The sequence below is a fragment of the Cervus canadensis genome, chromosome 20 (assembly GCF_019320065.1).
Source record: "Cervus canadensis isolate Bull #8, Minnesota chromosome 20, ASM1932006v1, whole genome shotgun sequence".
Taxonomy (NCBI): Eukaryota; Metazoa; Chordata; class Mammalia; order Artiodactyla; family Cervidae; genus Cervus; species Cervus canadensis.
The window spans coordinates 1,491,250-1,514,161 of NC_057405.1; the positions used below are offsets into that span (position 1 = coordinate 1,491,250).

A 22,912-nucleotide genomic window follows, 5' to 3' on the forward strand; every position below is an offset into this window, starting at 1 on the left:
TGCAGTGCAGGAGGCCGGGATCAGACCCCTGGGTCGGGGATCCCCTGGAGACGGCAGTGGCTACCCACTCCAGTATTCTTGCCTGGAGAATTCCCTGGCCAGAGGAGCTTGGCAGGCAGGATAGCTCTGTGGATCATTCTCAGAACTCACCACAATCACCGATGCCTTATAGCTGAAGGAAGATTTGCTTTGGAGAGAAGACCCAAATTCATACTGAAGAAAGAGCTGCGAGCAGGTGTCTCCCAGAACACCTCCCTTGGGCTTTGTCATTAAAATTCAGTTGAACGCTGATGCTTTTTGTCTCCACAGGCTCCACCTCTGCTTTCTTTCATCGCCAGATTTTCAGAGCTGTGAAATGGCCTCTCATTTATGCTGTCATACTAAATATACAAATAAAATGTAAACTAGGGGCAAATTCACATCAGTGTTTACGGAAAGTGTTACATACCTGTGATGGGATATGAGCTAGAAAAATTGTGAGATGGAGCACTTTGGGGTTTTCAGTTGCCTTGTTTATTAAAAACTTACAGGCAAAAGTAGATGCAAAAAAATGAAAAGATTTATAAAGGAAAAGTTCATCTTTCCTCTTATTGTAACCAGTGTTGACATCCTTCCCCTTCTTTCTTCCTATTGACACAAAAATTCTATACATACACATGTGTCAAAGTTAGAGTGCTTGAAGCCTGAAAAGGAAAGGCTGATACGAGTCATACCTCTTTTTTCTAGGATACAGGGAAGAAATTCTTGAAGAACATGAAGTTTATTAGGACTCTCTTAGTTGCAAGATCCAGAAACTTAATTTAAACCAATTTAAACAAAAATGGGGACTTACCTTCCATGTAAGTAAACTGCAGAAAGTAGGGTGGAGCCAGTGTCAGGGACAGCAGGACTGAAGAATCAAACATCCTCAGGTCTTTGCCTTTCCCCCACCTCCTCTCTAGTCTCTGCAGTCTGTTTGAAGAAAGCTGGCTTAATTTCCTTGGAAAGACAGGAACCATAACCACTTGCATGCCTAGGCATTCTTTCATCCAAGAACTTGAAAAAAAAAAAATTTTTTTTCCCTCCAGCTCCAATTAGAGGAAACGCTGTGGCCAGGGGCAAAATCTGTAACCAGAAAGATTTTTGCGGAAAAGTACAAGGAAGACAAAATCATTGCAAATCCGGAATGAAAGTGAAAAGTGTTAGTTGCTCAGTTGCATCCAACTCTTTGGGACCCCATGGACTAGCCTGCCAGGCTCCTCTGTCCATGGGATTATGCCGGGCAAGAATGCTGGAGTGGGTAGCCATTCCCTTCTCCAGGGGATCTTTGAGATCCAGGGATTGAACCCACATCTCCTGCATCATAGGCAGATTCTTTACTATCTGAGCCACCAGGGAATGGCTTGAATTAAATCTGTTTAGTGATCTGGAAGCCTGGTGTGGTAAGCAGGTGGTCTAAGGGAGACCTATGGTGATTTTTAACTCTGCTTTTACTAGATGAGTGTCTCTGAAAAAGGCAGCTGTGTTTTGGGATCTCACTTTTCTTCTCTGTCTGCTTCCTGGGCACCAGAAGCATGCAGGGGGTTAAGTGAGGTAGCGCGTTAATAAATACAGAACACAGGTGTGAAATACTCCTTGGCACTTTTGCCTCCACCCCCCTTAATAGAAGCAGAAAATTTCTTGAGATGGGAATTATGTATCTCTAAAGATGGGCAACTCAGTGTCTTCTATTAATTATTGCTCAATAAATATCAATGTATCCATAAGAGAAAGAATAAAGAAGACAAAATTTAACTGCCAGTTTCTCTCAAATGCTTTGAGTCTTCACTGATACTCAGACAGCTTCCAGAATGTGTGTATAGGGAACTCATTTTGTAAATTAAGCTTTAAAGAAAAAAATTATCCCCCTTTCTGTCTAAACAGCTTCATGCGTGGCCTTTGCTTCCATTAGCTTCAACTCTTCTCTGCATGCAAAATGGAAAAGCACCAATGTCCACATGCTTCCAACCCTTTAGCTTGAGCAGAGCTTGTTGTCATAGGTGAGGAGACTGGGGTCCCCGAAGACATTCTGATAGCAAATTCATCCTCAGGCCGAAAAATTCCCTGACCTCCCCCAGTTCTGTGCACAGAAGCCTGTTTTCTAGATTTCATGCCCTGATCAGGGCCTCCAAAACCTTAAAACTCTGTTAACCGCAGATAGATATATATACACGTACAATATATATACATATAAAGTCTTATTACATACAGTCTGTCAGTGGTTACCTGCATTTGTGACGGCTGCCTGTTTCCATATCACGAGGTGAAGTATACTGGATATAAGCGCCTGAGTCCAGCAGTGACCTGTGGAATAAACTGGAGGAAGGGGGACCACACAGTTCACATCATCTCTGCTCTCCAAGACAAGTCTTCAAGACAGATTACAGCTATTGTTGGTGGCGTGGTCTGTGGGCTGCATGAGGACACAGCCTTTGTTACACGTGCATTGTAACCAGACATTTTAGGTTAAAGGAGGGAAGGCCACAGACATGACATAATTGGTTTTTGTTAAAATTACATTTTTATGCCCTCACTTTTCATTTAAAAAATCCCAGCAGAGAAGAATGATTTCTGAGCTCTCTTTACCAGGCAGGGTTGCAAATCCTATTCTAAAATTGTCAGAACAAGCTTTATTTCACAGGATAACCATGCCCAGTGTGGCCAAGTAGTGATATCAATGACAGTCAAGTAACACCTCAAAGTCAATTCATTTTTATTCTGGAGAAATGCAGTTGTATTACCGTATTAAATCCAAAGAAAGTAGGAAAGTAAAAGAAAGCGATAGTCTTCAAATCAAGTAATAATAAACGTAACCATTTTTTAAAACAATTTTTTACACTAACGTAGCAGCATAGTACACTGTTGCTGTCTATCCTAGAGGGAGAGGTACCAGCAAACTGTAGGCAAGCCATGGCCCTTGTGAATTCCTGCCTGTAGATGTGGAATGTACAGAACCGTTCCGTGTTCTGTGGTCTAAGACAAGTGTTCAGAGATTATCAGGTGGGGGCCCTGCTCCCCATCCCCGTGGGACCTGTCTCCCTCGTGACTACCGCGCCCCTTGCGGACGTCTGCTAGTTCAGGCTCTAGTGGACTGTCCCCCAGGAATGTTCGTATTTAAGTTGCCTTTTGCCTTCGTGCACACTCAGGCGTGTCCAACTCTTCGCAACCGCATGGACTGTAGCCCGCCAGGCTCCTCTGCCCATGGGATTCTCCAGGGAAGAACACTGGAGTGGGTTGCCATTTCCTTCTCCAGGGGGTCTTCCCCACCCAGGGATCAAACCCGGGTCTCCTGCATTGGCAGGCAGATTCTTTACCGCCAGAGCCGCCTGGGAAACTGGAGACCCATAAATGATGGCTCTCTCCCCTTTCCCCTGCTGCTGCTGCTAAGTCGCTTCAGTCGTGTCCGACTCTGTGCGACCCCATAGACGGCAGCCCACCAAGCTCTCTTGTCCCTGGGATTCTCCAGGCAGGAACACTGGAGTGGGTGGCCATTTCCTTCTCCAGTGCATAAAAGTGAAAGTGAAGTCACTCAGTCGTGTCCGACTCTTAGCAACCCCATGGGCTGCAGCCTACCGGGGTCCTCCGTCCATGGGATTCTCCAGGCAAGAGTACTGGAGTGGGTGCCATTGCCTTCTCCCCCACTTTCCCCAAGTCCACTTCTGTCCAGACATGCCTACACTGCAAAGTGTCCTGGACCCTGTGGCTGTTCACTCGGGCTGAGCCTTCTCACCGAATGTGCTCCTGTGGGCTCCTGGCTCATCTGCTGCTGCCCGCTCATCACAGCCTTTCTGCAGAGACTGGGCGAGGCTGAGTGCCCGGGGCCTTGGCTGCAACTTGGGGAAGATGGCCAGGGCCTCCGCGGTTCTCGGAGGCCGTCACGTTGGGCAGAAGTGTCACTTTTTATGTTTTCTAGTTGATAGATCTAAGCGCTGAGAAGAATGTTGCTGGATTTCTTCACACTAATTTGCAGTTTAACTATTCAAACACAACTCACACGGCCTCATGAACCCTACAACCAAACAATGAGACCTCTGTCTAGTATATACAACCGAGCATGAAAATATTTAAGAATTCCTCCCAAATGACATTCGAGTGGACACACTTTGTTTTCCAAGGAAGCCTAGGTCTTGCGTGAGGGAGACGCGGGCTTTGCCTTCGTCACGCCTCGTGTGTCGCGGAGGAGCGTGGTTTCTCCTCCCCGGGCTGTGCTGGTGGCCGAGTCTGGGGAGTGTCTCTGGAGCAGGGCCGGGGCCCCTGTCCCAGCGCCCACGGCATGCCTGAGCTTGTGGCGCTCACACGCGGAGGACTGCAGTCTTGTAGAGTGTTTTTGGAGGCAGCACTTAATGAAACACTTGAGAACCAAAAAGCTCAGTTCAGTGACATTCAACACAACGCACAGGCATGAAGTCCCGACCAGGAGGAGGGTGAAGATGGTCTTCTCCGTGGGTTTGGAGACGAAGCAGTCCACAGTACTGGGGCAGGGCCTCAGATCGCACTTCAAAAGGCGGGGGACACGGAAGCCGCCATACAGCTTGTAGAATAAAACCAGGAAGCCAATTTCAAGGCCCGTTTTGACCACGAGGCTGATCATGTAGGTGCGCCACAGGCCCCCACCCACGGTGCCTGGGCTGACGCAGAGTTTCCTCCTGTGCTGTTTCTCTCTGCCCTCGAGATAGGCTACATGTAGAACCACCAGCAGTGACGGCGTGGAGACCATGATCAGCTGTAAGGCCCAAAGTCTGACCTGGGAGATGGGGAAGAAGTAGTCAAAACACACGTTTGCACAGCCGGGCTGTCTAACGTCACACTCAAACTCTCTCTGCCCCGCTTTCCACACGTGTTCCGCAGCCACCATGTAGACCAGCAAGCGGAAGATGAACAGGAAGGCCAGCCAGATCCGCCCAGTCCCCGTGGAGTATGTATTTACTCCACTCAAGAGGTCTCTGAGGAACATCCAACTCATGGCTGAGGTTCCCAAGAAGGCAAGATTCTGCAAAAGAAAACAGTTCCCTCATGATTCATTTATCTCTATTCCACTGATCGTTTCTGCTGCCTTACCTGTCGGCTATGGAGTTGACGTTTCACGTTATTACAACCCTGGATATTGAGGCTCTCTAAGGATCCCATAGGATACCCTTGCTTTCATACAAGGAGATGGCACAGCTGGTCTACAGGACGTAAATGATCCTATGCCCAGTTTGATTTGGAATTTGTTTGGTCACCCAGAATAATACCCCATCTCCAAACAAATCCTTCTCATTCATGGCTTCTCTCTCAGGGTGGTTGGGCTCTGTGGCTGAGCTGGAAAGAGTTAAATGTGACCCCCTAGGTGACCTGGGTACCTTCAGATACCTCTCACATGCCATCTTCTCTCTCTTTCTTTTTATAATGTTCTTTTTTTTTTGAAGTAGATTTGGGCTTCCCTGGTGGCTCAGATAGTAAAGAATCTGCCTGCAGTGCAAGAGACCGGGTTTGATCCCGGGATTGGGAAGATCCCCTGGAGGTGGGCATGGCCATCCATGCCAGTATTCTTGCCTGGAGAATCCTATGGACAGAGGAGCCTGGTGTGACTCTAAGCACAGTACACAGCGTAGATTTTTTTTTTTATTTTTTATTTTTTTAGGCAGATAAAGGCTTGTCTTTTATTGAATGAGTGATCTATGCAATTGCCGAGGCCACTATGTACAGAGAAGAGGGGGAGAACTTTATTTCTTGGTCTCTTCCTGCTTGGACAGAGTCTTGATGATTTCCTCCTCCTTGGCCTGGAGCCGCTCTTCCCAGCGCTTGCGGGCTTCCTTGGTCTTAGACCTTTGGGCCTCAGCCTGGTCCGCCAGAAGCTTCTTGCGAGCCTTGTCTGCCTTCCGCTTGTGGATATATTTCATGAGAATCCGCTTGTTTTTGAACACGTTACCCTTCACCTTCAGGTACAGGCTGTGATACATGTGGCGGTCAATCTTCTTAGATTCACGGTATCGTCTGAGCAGCCGGCGCAGAATTCTCATCCTCCTCATCCAGGTTACCTTCTCGGGCATTCGAGCATTGGCAGTACCCTTTCGCTTACCTATACCCATATGCCTGCCCTTCCGGCGAGCCAAGGTGTTTTTCCAGCATCGAGCCTGGGAATGGACAGTCACAGGCTTCCGGATGATCAGCCCATCTTTGATCAGCTTCCGGATCTGCTGGCAGGAGTTGGCATTGGTGATTTCATTAGTCTCATTGGGGTCCAACCAGACCTTCTTTTTGCCACAGCGAAGGACGCTGGAGGCAAGCCTCTTCTGAAGCCTGAGCATACTCATGGCCGGGGCCGCAGCGGCGAAAGGAAAGCCACAGCGTAGATTTAAAACATGGCCTTGGTTTCAGGTACAGGGCAAAGTGCTTCAGTTGTCTGTTCTTTTCAGGTTATTTTCCATTATGTGTGGTTACAGGGTGCTGGGTAGAGTCCCCTGCGCGGGGCAGTCAGCCTCGTTGCTCACCGGTCTCCCGTGCAGCTGCGTCTGAATCCCCAGCTCCTGTCCCTCCCCGCCTAGGGCACCGTCCGCCCGCTCGGTTCTCTTGCTCCCCTCTCTGCCTCCTCCGCTCTGCCCTGTGGACGCCGACGGAAGCTGGCATCTCGGTGGCACGGTCTCTCGCGCACTCTCTGCTTCCCTTTCGCTGTAGGCCTGGGCCCTGCGGTCTGGGCCCTGATCCGTCTGTCGGCCCGCAGTGCGCTCAGCGCGCTCTGGTTCGCAGACAGCCACCCTGGGAAGGCGGGGTGTGGTTGTCTGTGGTGGTGGTGGTGTGTTTTCAGATGAGAACGCAGACTCTGAAAAATGAAGTCATCTCCCAAGCTCACACAGTAAGAGGCCGAGCAGGGTTCAGACCCGGTCTCCACCACTATAGGATGGGGTTGCTCGTCCAGTCCCCACTGACACTGAGGCCGGGTAAGTCTTTGCTCCAGCGTCTCTCCTGTGGATGCAGACTGTCAGCAGCAGCCTGGGCCTCTACCAGCTTTGTATCAGTAGCATCACCTCCCACCCCGTTTGCGCTGACCAAAAATATCTCCAGACATTTCCACACGTACACCAGGGACAGAAAAATCTCTCCAGTTGAAAACCGTTACTCTTGGGACTTCCGCAGCAGACCAGCGGTTAGGACTCAGTGCTTCCACTGCCGAGGGCATGGGTTCTGGGTTCAGTCCCTGGTTGGAGAGCCAAGATCCTGCATGTCACACAGTGCACCGAAAAAAAAACCCAAAAAACCACTGGTCTTAACTGTCTACCACAATCAAAATATATGGACTGGAGCTCCAGGTCTGCTACTAAGATACCGCGTTATTTCTCAGGTGAAAATCTTGCCACTTCAGGTTCTATCTCCAATTATAAAGATGAGTTACTTCTTGCTTTCTCTGTAGACTCAGCCAAAGGAGTATCATGGAAATGATGACATAAGGGAAACCAGGGGGTTAAGAAAATGGGGATGTTGTGACAACATTCCGATCAGAGCACGTCACATGGTCTCTTCCAGAGGGAACAGTGTGTAACCAGCCCACCTGCTAGAGCCCCGAGGAGACGTATGAAAGTGAAGAGGTGTTTTCAGAAAAAACAAAGACACAGGTACACAATGCCCTATTCAGCAGGGAATAAAACACTTCAGTGTCCTTGGCTTCAGAACACAAACAAAATTGCATTAAATAAAAAGGATTCTCAAATCCACCTGAAAGGTTAACATCTCCATGAATTATTAAAACAAAGCCTCAAAGATTAAAAAGGGGGAAGGGGGATATTATGTTTCCTATGACATATGTCACTGGGCATTTGTCCATATTACTCAGGAGGATGTTTATGTAATGTTGCAAAACATTTAAAAGTAGCCTGTTGGACATTTTGGAGAAGGGATAAAGGTTAAGAGATTATCTTCCTGTTTTTCCAAAAGAAAAGTAGTAAGAAAGTGACCAGTGTTTAAGTAGGATCAGAAGACCGATGCCATCAAAAGTGCCAGGATTATGAATTTCATCTGACCAGTGTCCATCCTATTTTGAATCTCTCTGCTGGTAGAAAGGCAAATTTTCTCAGGAGGGAGGGGTGTTCTAACACCCGCTTTTAACGGGGGTGCTTTTGCACTGTGGATAAGAGTCTGGGCACAGCGTTGGATCCCTTGGGTTCAAGTCCAAGTTCATCTCTGATGCTGACAGTGCTTCCCCCGTGGGGCTGAAAACACTGACACCCGTTAGGTAATCAGTAAGCATCATCATGGCTTTTAGTTTTGCCTTTGAAAACCTTTTATTGATGTCAAAGTGAAGTCTTTCCAATCGCAAGGTAAATGCGTTTTTCCCCTCTAGTTCTATTCCTATGAATGTGGGTGATAGGAATCTCCCAGTAGCCCTTTTGAGCACTTGAAGGCTGTGAAGTCATCAGCTCAACATTTTAATCTCTTAATAATGTAGATCACCCCTTAATTTTAAAAAGGGTCTTTAATTTATCCCTTTTCTTAATTCACTAAGTATTGCTCCCAATTTTTGAAGAGTTTCCACTGACCATTTCTAATGTACAAATTATCCTGTGACTTTCTCCTTTCCCTTAAGAAGCAGCAGTTTACTGCACAGGAATTTAGTTTGGAAAACGCCAATATTTTTTAAAAGTAAAATGTTCAGTATTCTAATATAAGGAATAATTTTGGAAATTAGAAATTTCCCCCAAACATTTGATCTCAATTAAAAGTGAGAGTGAGAAGAAGGTTCGAGAACAATCAGGTTTCCACATGTGAAAGAATGAAGTTGGATCACTTCCTCACACCATTAAAAAAGTTAACTCAGAATGGATTGATGGCCTAAATGTAAGCGCTGAAACCGCGCGTACACGCGTGTGAAGTCTTTTCTGTCGTGTCCTACTCTTTGTGACCCTATGGACTTCAGCACCCCAGGCTCCTCTGTCCATGGGAATTCTCCAGGCAAGAACACTGGAGTGGGCTGCCAAAACCATGAAACGCAAAATCCTCCACCAGCTGTTCTAAGATTCCACTAACTGATTCATCCGGACAAAAGGATTCACCTTGTTTTACCTTTTTTTTTTTTAATCTTTAATATGTCAATAGGATTTCCAGTATCACCAAACCATTTTAGAATTTTGCTCCTTCCCTCCTCACACACTGGACTCACTGAAAGACTGCTTTCTATTTTTAACGATGCGCTGAGGTCACTGAGTAAAACCTTCTAATTGCATCTCTTTATTTCAGCCAAGTACCATAAAGAAGGTTCCACCATGACGACCCTCTGGAGCTAGGAAAACTACCACAAGACCTAGAGCTTTGGTGGGTCATTAACTTCCGACTATGGTCTTTATTTCTTGTGATGAAATGATGTGCCTTTACTTACCTAATCCCTTCCTGATGTGTATCAGCATTACTTAATGTCTCCTAATTTAGTCATTTTTAATAAATATGTCTACAAACATTGAATTTTTAAAAATCTTATTATTTACTCCATTACTGTAGTACTTGACTGATTTAAAGAAAAACAGTAGTTTCTTAAAAAATCCTAAATCTTTTTTTAAAAATAAAAAAAAATGAGATTTTAAAAAAAGAAAAGAAAAATTAATGGAATCACAACCCTCCATAAAAACATGACATCCTGGAGTGAGACACAGCCAGGATAAATTAAGTAACTCAGAATTTGGAGACAAATACCTCTTTTGAATGTGAAATGAGTAAAAAACATTGTGAAAAAGGATTAACTCTTTGTAGAAGAAACCCACGCCAAAGAGATCATCTGTCCTGTATTCCTGGGATAACCTGGAAGGTACTAGAATGTTGGTAGATACAAGGATGTAGCAGTATTCAGGACTTCAAACATCAAGGTAAGAATTGGGATTTTTTTCCCCAATCATAGCAACCAGAGGGTACCTGAGCAAGGTGGGAAGTGAAGGAAGAAACGGAAGACAGCCGTGTGGTCCTGTGACTGGCATCGTGATACAGAAGCAAAGACTCACAGGGAGCAGAGTTCTGTGTGAAAGATGGGGGAGCAGAAATAACCCAAACTGACATGTACCTGCCCAGTGTCTACACGGCTCTCTACACGGGGAGAACGCTGAAATGTGTGGACACTGCTCTCCTGCAACCGAGGAGCCTAGATTTCCTGAGACGACCCCACTATAAGCATGCTGAGCTGCTGAGAACGCGTGCAAGTCTTAGCTTCAAAAGATGAGTCCCTTTGACCGCCCGGCAGGGCAAGGAGGGCCAACGCATCCGGCATCTCTGCGTCCTGGAGTGAACGTCCATCACCATCGTGTGAGTCTCACCACTCCAAGTGACCTCCTGAGTGATCATGTCCTGGCCGAGACTCCTTAAGCTGCCCAAAGGCGTTTTCCTGAGATTAGACACAAGAGTTCCAGTCCCTGGAGAGGCACTTTATAAATCAGGCCTCCCGTTCATGTCAATGTATGACAAAACCCACTGCAATGTTGTGAAGTAATTAGCCTCCAACTAATAAAAATAAATGAAAAATAAATAAGTAAACAAATCAGGCCTCCCAGGAATTGGTTAATGTGGATGAGTCCCTTAAAGATGACTCCGCTTGGGGTGAACTAACCATACACCCGAACTTCTGAACATTGGGCCTGAGTACCAGACTTCCTGTCCTCCTTTTACTGCAGGATGAGCCTTTGCCATGCCAGCAGCTTCCCACACAGGAGGCTTCTTGTGTGGTTCAGGCATCAACAAGCCAAGTGCCCTCTCTGGGCTCCAGACGGCACTGTTCAAGAAACCCTGGCACTGCGGGAAGCCAGGGACCTGCTCCGTCACAACCAAGGACATCATCATCAGCCTCCGTGCCCAGCTGCTTTCCCTTCTCAGTGATGATAACACCTTGGATGTTATTATCCTTGGGTAGGGCTCGAGTATTTCCAAAGCATCTCACAGCATCTCGTCTGCCCCCCGTCCCATCCTCTGGAGTTGGTAGTGTACAGTAGGACCCTCAGGGCAGTGATGAAGAGACGAGACAGAGAGGGCGGAGGCTTGTCTACGCCTCCCAACGATCAGGTGGAAATCCAGCAGCAGAAATTAGACCCTGCAGGACAGGTCTCCAGTTCCGCCTGCAGCTGGTTTCTGCCCCACTTTGCACACAAATCATTTAACCCTAAAGAAAAGCTTCCTCTCGAGGGCCTCTTCCCACCTCTGAGGCCATAGGACCTCCTGACATGTGTGAACTCTCCAACCCCTTGTTTGAATATAAAGCATTTTCATTTTGAGAGATGCCTGCTTGGAAAAAATCCCCCAGAGATTTTCTCAGCTCAAGACCTGTGGCCCCTGAAGACCTGTTGTTAGATTCACAAGGGTGTGTGAGAGGTGTATGAATGTGTCTGCTTTTGGTCTAGGATCTTGAAACAATCAAACGGAAGCAACGCTGGACAGCCAGCTCATAACACAGGCTGCCCCAGGATCTCAGCACTCATATTTACCAGTGTTTGGCAGACTACGAAGCCTTCTGGCCAAATCCAGTCTGCCACCTGTTTTGTAAACAAAGTTTTGGGACACAGTCATGCCCATTCATTTACTGTTGTTGGGCGCTTTCGTCGCCAAAACAGCACACTTGAGTAGTTGCGACCGAGATGTAACAGCTCTCAAAACCTACAATATTAACCCTCAGGACTTTTGCAGCAAATGCTTGGTAACCTCTGGTCTTTAAAGTGGGTTTTAAAGCTTGGAAAGAGGGTGCAGAACTTTAATCACCTAGGCCTGTGAGCAACGGCACAGGATGGGCTGTCCTCGGCAGAAGGCCACGGGGAGCCGCAGGGAGGGCCGCGGGGACCGAGGAGCTGGTGGCGGGAACGGGCCCGCGGAGGGAGAGGCCGCCAGGCCTGGCCTGCCGACGCCGCGCAGGCCCGCTGCAAGGACTCTGTGGTCAGAACCTCATCCTCGCCATGAGTAGCAGTCTCATGTCAGGCAAAGTGAAGTCTTCTGTCCACTCAACTTTAATTAACTTTAATTTACTGTATTGGTTTTGTGGTGTTTGATTTTCCTTTGGTAAATACAGCCGCATGAAACTCGCAAGTCCGGGGCCTTCCCTGATGGTCCAGTGGCTAAGATTCTGTGCTCAGTCCCTGGTCGGGGAGCTAAGACATGGTGCAGCCATATAAATGTATATATTTGGAAGTAGTAAGTCTGAAGATTAGCCTTGTAAGTCTGAAGATTAATTTTATCTTTTGTACCCGTCGATCACAGTATACGAAAAATGTGTCAACAGTGAGCGTCTACGAGCGGCACTGAGGCGAACTGGACCCACCCAGGCTGACTCGTGTCCACACACAGCGCTTGTCTGGTATTTCACTTTCCTATGTGAATAAGGGTGTTGACATTTTTAGAGGATCCCCTCATAGGAACGGTGCAAAGGTTGTCCTCAGGCCACATAGGAAAGGCCGCTGAGAGGTCCCGGGCTGTGCCTCTGTGCCCCCATCACCCCACTTAGAGCAGCCAATGTCCCATTTTCAGGCCAGGCTTCTGCCCTGGCCAGAGCCTCCCAAAACCCTTGTCACCTCCACATCCCAAATGAGCAACTTTACTGAGAAGCAGCTCACCCAGAAAAGGCACCTGTGATGCGACACAAAACTGCAAAGCGGGTTGTCTCCGTTTGTAATACAGTAATTAGGATTCCTTCCTAAAGGGAAAGAGGAATGACTACTCAATTGCCATAAGTGGCTTATCTTCCCATTAAATAAACAAATCTTGCCATAGGAGAAATAAGCTTAACTTACCTCTTGACACAGATCTGAAGATTAAGAAGAAATCTGGTCGTTGCTCATTCAATTTAAAAACCATGGGTTGATTATATTATTTCCCTGAGAGGGAATGGTGTTTTAAGCTGAGGAAAATGGAGTCTAGTGGTTTCCAAGGTAGTGTGAGCTGAACAGGTGTAACCTGATCGTTTGTTTTGGCTCATAACTTTGATGAGAATTCTTGTGTCTCTGCTGTTTACAGTAAACGTTAAAAGAGAATTGAAACTGAAAAACGAATTCAAAGCTGTTCACGTACACACGGTTTATTGAACATGCCTTTTTAAAAAAACCTTGTCATCATCTACACAAAGAAGCTGGAACAATGGGAGAGGGTGTTTCATCTTTTAAATGATTTCCCAAGGTTATTTATCAGAAGACATTGACAGGAAAAAAACTAAGCAAAAGAATAAGTCAATCTATCTTTAATGAGCTTATTTTAACTTCACATCATGGGTTCCAATCTCAGAAATTCAGAAAGTTAAAAGGCATAGTAAAAATCACTTTTCTAAACCCAGGGAGCATTGATAATAGACATTTTTTATGTATATAAATAGATGAGAGAGAAAGTATTTTATCTTTTTATGGAGCCATTTCTGGGCATGAGTTCAGCTAAAATTAAAGACGTGCAGAAGTGAAAATGAAATCCCTCTCTCTTGGAATAAGAATAGCTTAGAAACAGAATTTTCACAGTTAGAAATGATATTAGATGTCATGAAATTGAATGCCTTCATGTTAGAGATGAGAAAAACAACCACAGCGAGCAGCTTGCCGCAGGTCCCAGAGCCAGGGTATAAAGTGTAGAGAAGAGCTAGGCAGGACACCCAAGTCCGAGACTTCCGCGCTGTGACAGCCCTTTTACAGACCATGTGGATTTCAGTTCTCTCTTAACTGCTCTTAACATGCATGACCTGTGAAATTATTCCATACGTTCACACATTTAATCCAAAATTAGAAGTGCAGTTTACTTTGAAAAAGACATTGATTTACACTATGAATTGTATTACCGGATAAGCCTTTTCCAGACCTAGTGCAAATCATGTTTGATTGGGTTTCGCTTTTACGGAGAGACCCCGGGACCCCACAGTGGTGACCCAAAGTTTGTGTGTGCTCAGCTCCCACAGTCGCGTCTGACTGTGACCACAGGCTCTTCTGTCCATGGTTACTGTCACGACAAGATCCCAAAGCCTGCTTCTGGATTTGACCATTCCTTTCAGCTTCCACTCCTTTGTTCATAATGAGCACTTACCAAATATCACCCTTTCCTTAAAACAGTCCCTGGTGTACTCAGACACCTGCTTCCGGGCATGGTTGGACTGTCGCGGCGTGTTGTTAGGGTAACCTTCCGGGTGGCCTTGCTGAAAGCTCCAGCACCAATGATTTAGAAGGTCCCAGCCTTCGGATAATGTTAGCACCAACCCAAACAAAGGTAGCATTCGATGATCTAGCGTGGTAGAGGTGTGATTTTCTAGACAAAGGTCCCTGTCCTCAGGGGTCATGTAACATGAGCCAGGGGAGGCAGAAATTGCTGGGACGGGGCCATCAGGAGAGGTCGTATAGAAGAGTACATGGGTTTGCTCTGCTGAACCTGACACTCTTAATCACACTCATGTTTTCATGTTTTTGCCAGAGATTTAATTCTCCCACCCTCCTTTTTATTTTGTTTGTTTGTTTAGAAGTAACAAACATAATAAGAACTGAAAAAGGAGTGGCATGTTGTGGGGAAGATACCATCATTTTAGAGTCCGACATTTAAGGGTGGGGAGAGGTTAAAGGGCCGCAGCTGGAGAGAGAATGAATGAAGGCCGTTTGCCTGGTTCTGTTTCCCCCTCAGCGTGAGACTGTGGCCCTGCAGGATCTCAGCAGGTGCGGGGCCCGGAGCAGAGCAAGCCAGAGCCGTCGAGCGTCCAGCATGTCCCCCTGGAGGGACTGCACGGGGGTCGAGGCTGCAGGAAGACCTGCTCGGGTATTCTGTGTTCAGAAAGAGCATGGACATGTGTTGAAGGCGGAGCCGTGTGACAGCCAAGGTCTAAGTGTTCACATCACGGCTGCGGTGGTGATGCAGGGCTAAGCTCTCCTGTGTGTGGGAACCCTCACGCAGAGGGCTGTGCTCTGAACTCAGCCTTGATCGTTTCCCAGCAGAGCGTCTCCTCCAAGGGAGGTCAGGAATCCTTCCAGCTCACTTTAGACACAGCTGGACCACTGCGCTTTTTCTGGCCCCATTAAGACCTTCGATGGACTCAAGTAGGTCTCGAAGACAGTGACCAGTGGAGAGGGTGTCTCTAAACAAACACATCTTAAAAAGATGGATTGAAGGCGTGTATTTAGCCTAGAAAGGCAAAGTTCAAGGGACTGACTTATCAGAATTTGTGTCAGTTCTCTATTAAGAATTTTTCTTTTTCTTTTTTTTTGCAGAGGTAGAGATCCCGTAGACCTGAGTTCAGATATACAAAGGTCGGAATTCCAGACCTGTTTTTCAAACTTTGTGAACTTACTCCAGGTGCTTGAATTATCTGAGCCTCAGTTTCTGTGTTTGCAAAATGGGACAGGCATCCCCTTCTTTGGTTTCCTTACAGTGCTTAAATAAAATAATAACTCCTCAGTAAACAGTAGCTACTGTCATCTTTGTTCACTGAAAGCAATGCTGACTTTAGAGTTGCGAGATTTCCTGTCAAGAAAAATGGGACCAGCTGATTCATGCTTTTGTGCGGCAGAAACCAACAGCATTGTAAGCAATCATACTCCAATTAAAAAATAAATTTAAGAAATGGGACCAGAAGTAGAGAAATATGCAGAGACTTGAAAAGCAAAAAAATTACGTTTTGCCCTGGGCAGCAAACTACATATGGGGAGAATGTGCCTCCACGCCTCAGAACAATTGCTCTCCAGTACTATCTGTGAACACAAGGTACTTACATGAAAAAGTACCTCTTTCTTCCCCCTCCCCTTTTTAAAAAAATGTTTATTGGAGCATAGCTGACTTAGTGTTCTGTTACTTTCTGCTGGGCAGCAAAGTGAAGCAGTTATAAATACATATATCCACTCTGTTTTAGATTCTTTTCCCACATAGATCATAACAGAATAATGAGTTCCTTGTGCTATACAGTAGATCCTTATTAGTTATCTATATTATTTGGAAAACTCAGCAGTGGCCACAGGACTGGAAAAAGTCAGTTTTCATTCCAATCCCAAAGAAAAGCAATGCCAAAGAATGCTCAAACTACCACACAATTGCACTCATCTCACATGCTAGTAAAGTAATGCTCAAAATTTTATATATAATAGTGTGTATATGTTAATTGCAGTCTCCCAATTTATCCCTGCCCCCGTCTCTCCTGGTAACCATAAGATTATTTTCTATGTCTGTAACTCTGTTTCTGTTTTGTAAATAAGTTCATTTGTACCATTTTTTTAGATTTCACATGTAGGTGATATCATGCCTTATTTGTCCTTCTCTGACTTACTTCACTCGGTGTGATAGTCTCTAGGTCCGTCTGTGTAGCTGCAAATGGCATTATTTCATTCTTTTTATGGTATATGTGTACCCCATCTTCTTTATCCAGTACTCTGTCAATGGACATTCGGGTTGCTTCCGTGTCCTGGCTATTGCAGACAGTGCTGCAATGAATACTGGGGTGTCATGGGTCTTTTCAAATTATGGTTTTCTCCAGGTATATGCCCAGGAGATCCATATGCTGGATCATATGGTAGCTCTACTTCTAGTTATTTTTTTGGTGAGGGGAATATGCTATTTTATTAACATTTAAATTTCACCAACAATGAATTCAAGTATCTGCTAGCCATGTGCTCAGATTTTTGAAATAAAAATAAAATGGATGTACAGCTTTAAGGGTGCAATGTATTTAACGCTGCACAATGTACCCAACAGTTAGAAAATCCATACACTTAGGAGCAAAAGTTTAGGGACAAACCCTGAAATTGGAGGAAAAACATGCCACTCAGGGCTGAACAGAAGTCCTTGGTTGCTGACAGAATCTCCCCTTGAATTCAGACTTGAGACAAACTGAGGGAGTCTGTGTACAAAAAACCCACTGAATTCAGACCAAACAGTAATAGAATAGACTAGCCAGAGCCAGTTTGGATTCTGGGGGCCAGTCTGAATCGAGAAGGGCTCGCTGGAGACTGGAAATGTCGCAACTGAAATGCAGAGTCTGCAGACTGAGAGCAGCCACCTTCTAAGAATCACTGATTCCAAAAAGTTCACAAGATGCTTTTCCCAAACAGGTCATTTTTAGCTTTTTAAGGAGCCTCCACACTGTTCTCCATTGTGGCTGCACCAGTTTACATTCCCACCAACAGTGTAAGAGGGTTCTTTTTTCTCCACACCCTCTCCAGCTTTTATTGCTTGTAGATTGATGATGGTCATTCTGCCGGGTGTGAGGGGATACTTCATTGTAGTTTTGATTTGCATTTCTCTAATAATCAGTGATGTTGAGCATCTTTTCATGTGTTTGTTGGCCATCTGCATGTCTTCTTTGGAGAAGCGTCTGTTTAGATCTTCGGCCCATTTTTTGATTGTATTTTTTGTTTGTTATTGAGCTGCATGAGCTGTTTGTATATTTGGAAGATTTATCCCTTGTCCATCTCTTTGCAAAATGTTTTTTCATTTTGTTTATGGTTTCCCTTACTGGACAAAAGCTTTTGGGTTTAATTAGGTCCCATTTGTTCATTTTTTCTATTTTCATTACTTTAAGAGGTGGGTCAAAAAAGATATTGCTGCAGTTGGTGTCAGAGAGTGTTCTGCCTATGTTTTCCTCTAAGAATTCTATAGTATGCGGCCCTGCATTTCGGTCTTTAATCTATTAGGAGTTTGTTCTTGTGTATGGTGTTAGGTAGGGAGTGTTCTAATTTCATTCTTTTTTTTTTTTTTTTTTTTTTGAGTGAAACAAAGTATTTCTTAGGAGGAAAGGGGGTACATGTGGATATACACATGGGTGAACTCGGAGAGAAAGTTACCTCTAATTTCCTTCTTATAATGCAGGCTGTTAGTTCCCCAATCAGGGAGTGAACCCGTGTCTCCAGCAGTGGAGACAGAGTCAGGAAAGTCCCTACTTGTCTCTTTCTAACATGGCAATCCTCAGTTATGTCAGGAGCTCGTGGAAGATTTTTAGCATTTAGAACGACTCCAGGAACACAATAAATATTTCTCATTCATTTATTTTTTGGAGCATAGTTGATTTGCAATGTTGTGTTAGTTTCGGGTGTAGAGCACATTGTTCAGTCATACATACGTGTCTTCAGATTCTTTCCCTTTTAGGTTATTACAGAACATCGCGTAGAGTTTCCTGTGCTATGGAGTAGATCCTCGTGCTTATCTGTTTTATACAATAGTGTTCATAGTATTAGGGCTTCCCTGGAGGCTCAGATGGTAAAGTGGCTGCCTATAATTCGGGACACCCGGATTCAATCCCTGGGTCGGGAAGATCCCCTGGAGAAGGAAATGGCAACTCACTCCAGTACTCTTGCCTGGAGAATCCCATGGATGGAGGAGCCTGGTGAGCTACAGTCCATGGGGTCGCAAAGAGTTGGACATGACTTAGTGCCTAAAGAGAGAGAGAGTATGTTGATCCCACACTCCTAATTTATCTCCCCCCTCCCCATATATGTCTCAGTAATGGTTGATGAGAGCAGTATAGTGCTTCCTAGGCTTCAGGTTCTGGTAAGAATGAGACAAAGGGCTCTGTATCCTGAGCTGCTTATTCTGGTGCCACTGGTGATTCATTCAACTTCTGACTGATGTAGGAAAGGACTGAGGAAAAATGCCTTGTGGGTACAGAATATCTGAGGGGTTGGAAAGGTCACATTTCTATATCTAAAGTGAATTTTCAGCACTTTTCAAATGAAAATATGAGCATCATTTCCTGACTGTGTGTTAGCTGCTCAGTCATGTCTGACTCTTTGTGACTCCACAGACTAGCCCACCAGGCTCCTCTGTCCGTGGGATCCTCCAGGCACAAACAGTGGAGTGGGTAGCCATGTCCTCCTCCAGGGGGTCTTCCTGACCCAGCAGTCAAACTTGGGTCTTCTGCATTGCGGGCAGATTCTTTACCGTGTCAGCCACCAGGGCAGCTCTCTCCTGATTGTAACTCCTCCTACATCAGCCCTTTCTGGATCCAGGGGCACGATGGGCTTGCCCCACACCAGGCAGTCATCAGCAGAGACCCAGCTCAGAAACCACATCTCCCCCCAGGTCACTGAAAGCACCCAGGTATTTTCTAAGCATTTTCCACAGCCAGGAGATGTTGCTTTCCTGTTTGAGATACTGTTTTTCCTAAGTAAAAGGAAGTCACGTATTCCCCATGCACCAGGCTTTCAAATTTTTCTGGGTTTGAGTGGGCTCTGAGTTAATCAATGCATATGCCTTTAGCTCTGGTTGAGTTTTCTTTATATATATAATATATTGGCTGTGTTGGGTCTTGTTGCAGCAGGTGGGATCTTCAGTCTTCACTGTGGCATGTGGTGTCGAGTTCCCTGACCAGGGATCAAACCCAGGCCCCCTGTGTTAGGAGTGGGGAGTCTTAGTCACTGGACCACCAGGGAAATCCCTCCAGTTGATTTTTCTAGTTGTCAAGTCTACAGTTAGAAGACCCTATTTTACCCACCTCTGCTTAAAGAAACAAGTATGCAGTATCAGAAAACATTTAGATCCAGGTTTTCATTTTTCTCCTTTTATTATTTGAATTTTCTTTAAGAAAAACAATAATATGGATGGCTTTGTGTATACGTAAATGTTAATGCAGATATTGGAGAACAAACTGCAGATTTATATCTTCACCAATTTGTGTCAAATGCTTCCTCATGTAATCCTTGCATACCTCCCCACCCTTCCAAAAAATAATACTATTTTGATAGCTAAATTCTAGATGGGAGACACGGGTACAGGCAACAAAATCCCACTGTGTATAGAAAAGTCTATGGAAATCTGTAAATGTACCTTGGAGATTAATACTATGAAATATAAATAGATAAATAAACGAGTAAGCGTCCCCCACTCCAGGGTGGCTGGAATACTCGCTGTGACTGCAGCTTCATCATGTGTTGGGGAGCCAGCTCCATTGTCCGGCAACAGCGTGCAGGGATCGGGTAACAGTGTCTGACCTGCAAGAGGCGTTTGATAAAAGTTAAATCTATGGTTGCAAAGGTGACTAATGACTCACAGCTGAGACAATCTGAGATTCCCATATGAAAGGGGATCTCAATAAGTTAAAAGTAGGAGGTATTGGTTATTTCCATGCAATTGATGGGCAAAAATAAAAACAAAACCACATCCAGATTAAAAATTACCTGAGACTTGTGTGTGTGTGTGATTCAGATGAGAAGCACACACTTGAAATTCTGTTCAGGGCTTGAAGCCTGTGGCTTGGCCACTCCACGTGTTGCCAAAACATTTCAGCAGGTGGTGTTTTGTAAAGTTCACATGGACGTAAACAGCCATACACTCCTCTGAGTTTTGATGCCTAGGTATGCTTACCTTTTGCTCCCTGTGGTGTAATTTGTTGTTGTTCAGTCACTAAGTCCTGTTGGAGTCTCTGTGACCCCATGGACTCCAGCACGCCAGGCTTCCCTGTCCTTCACTACCTCCTGGAATTTGCTCAAACTCATGTCCATGGAATCAGTGATACCTTCCGATCACCTCATCTCCTGTTGCCCCCTTCTCCTCTTGCCCTCAATCTTACCCAGCATCAGCGTCTTTTCCAGTGAGTCAGCTCTTCACATCAGGTGGCCAAAGTATTGGAGTTTCAGTTTCAGCATCAGCCCTTCCTATGAATATTCAAGACTGATTTCCTTTAGGATGGACTGGTTGGACCTCCTTGCAGTCCAAGGGACTCTCAAGAGTCTTCTCCAGCACCACAGTTCAGAAGCATCAGTTTTTTGGTGCTCAGCCTTCTTTATGGTCCAGCTCTCCACACAGTTAATTTTACACCCAGCCTGCATATGGGTATACACAGAATTAACACTATGGCACCCCAAGTCAAAGCTTCATAGCAATCTCAGAGACTGTTTAGCATCTTTAGCCTATTGGAAAGGCTGAGAAGGCCCAGCATATGTAATGACGTGTGTCAGGCACCGTACAGAAGGCAGAAGACTTTGCCAGGAGTCCCACCACACACCCACCAGAATGACTGAGATTGAGGACAGACAATATTCACATATTGGTGGGAGTGTGCAGCACTGAAACCCTCATACACTGCTGGTGAAGTATCAGCTGGTGCAATCGCTTTGGAAACTATTAAATACAGTAAAATTGACCGTACACTCACTGATGACTCAGCAATTCTAATGCCAAGTGTGTATATGTGCATCAAAATACACTAATGTTCATAACAGTCTCAAACTGAAAATACCCAAATGTCCATCAGCATAAGGATGGGTACATGAACTGTGATGTATTCATATTTTCAACCTCCTCACAAAGACTACCAGGAAAAACTGTTGATCAAGCAAAGCTTACAGAGTCTTTGTAATGCAGGAATTAGGGAAGAGTGTTTTTAGGGTTTGGAATTCTGGGCTCACAAGATTAATGGCAGGTCTTTCAAGGTAGGGAACTGGTTAGGATTGTGTCAAGTTCATGAAACCATATATTAGGAGTGGTGACATTCTGCAGGTGAGTTTTCAAAAAATAAAACCATTGTCTTGGTAAGTGAGTTGTTTACCTAGACAGAAAAACTGTTCACTTATTAATTGGTTAGCAAAAAATTTCCTGATATAAATAGTAACATAATTTATTGAGCTGCTATTGTATCTTCCTTGTTATATTGACACTGGGTGGTCTCAGCAATCAGTCCCATTAGTTAAGTTCATGTTGAGGCAGGAAATCTCACTTCTCAGGACAATGCAATACTGTGTAGCAATAGAAATAAATAATAGACTAAGTGAATCATATGAATGAATTTTAAAACATAAAAGTTTAACAGATTAATACATGGTGATAAAAATCAAAATAGCAGTTACCAAAGAAGGGGCTGGATAGTGAGTTGAGAGGAGGTGAGATGGGGTTCTGAGATGCCCTTATGGGATATTCCGAGATATCCTAGCTCCTAACTCAAGTGGTGGTCATCAAGCTGTCCACTTAGGATTTGTATACTTTCTTTTAATTAAACAAGAAGATTATTTAAAAAATAGAGGTGAATAAAGGGAAAGTCTAAACTCTAGCACCCTAAGTGTGTGCTCAGTCACTCATCGTGTCCGACTCTTTGCGACCCCATGGACTGTAGCCCACCAGGCTCCTCTGTTCGTGGGATTCTCCAGGCAAGAGTACTGGAGTGGGTTGCCATTTCCTTCTCCAGGGGATCTTCCCGACCCAGGGATCAGACCCAGGTCTCCCGCATCGGCAGGTGGATTCTTTACCCCTGAGCCGCCAGGGAAGAAAGAATAGAAGTGAGTAAAAGAAAGATCTAAGTTCTCTCACCAGTTTATATTAAATGATTGCTATTGAAAATAAGTATACCAACAACATTAAAGAAAACCTGAATAAAGGGAAATAATTCCTCATAAGTACACAATCCTGTTACTCTGCCTTGATTCACATGCTTTCTGTTATTCCGTGCCTACGTCACTTGGCTTTATTCCATCAGGAACCCAGGCACTGACGGCAGGGCGCTCTCTCTCTGCCCGCCCACTCAGTTGTATTGATCAAAGCTCTGCATCCTTCCTGCAAACAAACAAACATTGTACAACATGATGTTCAAGAGGATCTGTTAGACTCTGGGAGCTCTCCCTAAATGTGTGTAAGTTTGGTAATAGGCTGCAGAATACATCTGCGTGGTTTGAAGAAAGACAGACATTCTTGGTTGCTTGGAGTGAGTGGTAGATAGAGTCTGATTGATCTAAGACAGAAGTTGGATCATTTGTAGAGACGTGGGTGGACCCAGAGAATGTCAGACAGAGTGAAGTTAGTAAGAAAAAACCCAAATACAGTATATTAACACATACATGTGGCATCTGGGAAAACAGTGTCGATGGTCCTATTTACAGTGCAGAAACAGGCACAGAGGTCCAGAATAAGTACATGGCTACCAACCAGGGAAGGGGGCCCGTGGGATGAACTGGAAGGGTGGGGCTGACATGTATGCATTACTGATGCTACGTATAAAGGAGAGAACTAATGGGAGCATACTGCATAGACTCGGGAA

At 45.1% G+C, this 22,912-nt stretch overlaps 2 protein-coding genes across 2 annotated transcripts; both read right to left on the minus strand.

Moving 5' to 3' along the window:
- Positions 1 to 4,138: 4,138 nt before the first annotated feature.
- Positions 4,139 to 4,981, minus strand: GJB7 (gap junction protein beta 7). The gene has a single exon (XM_043438962.1). The coding sequence runs from the start codon at positions 4,979 to 4,981 to the stop codon at positions 4,139 to 4,141; it is 843 nt and encodes a 280-aa protein (XP_043294897.1).
- Positions 4,982 to 5,639: 658 nt separating this feature from the next.
- Positions 5,640 to 22,376, minus strand: LOC122422784 (60S ribosomal protein L19-like). The gene is made up of 3 exons (XM_043439450.1): positions 22,371 to 22,376; positions 14,988 to 14,997; positions 5,640 to 6,309 (listed from the first exon to the last, which is right to left on the minus strand). The coding sequence occupies exon 3, from the start codon at positions 6,306 to 6,308 to the stop codon at positions 5,724 to 5,726; it is 585 nt and encodes a 194-aa protein (XP_043295385.1). The 5' UTR covers position 6,309; positions 14,988 to 14,997; positions 22,371 to 22,376; the 3' UTR covers positions 5,640 to 5,723.
- Positions 22,377 to 22,912: the final 536 nt, after the last annotated feature.

What these genes read in the sequence shown, in the direction of transcription:
- GJB7 (XM_043438962.1), bottom strand. Translation starts at nt 4,981, where the DNA reads ATGAGTTGGATGTTCCTCAGAGACCTCTTGAGTGGAGTAAATACATAC.
- LOC122422784 (XM_043439450.1), bottom strand. Translation starts at nt 6,308, where the DNA reads ATGCTCAGGCTTCAGAAGAGGCTTGCCTCCAGCGTCCTTCGCTGTGGC.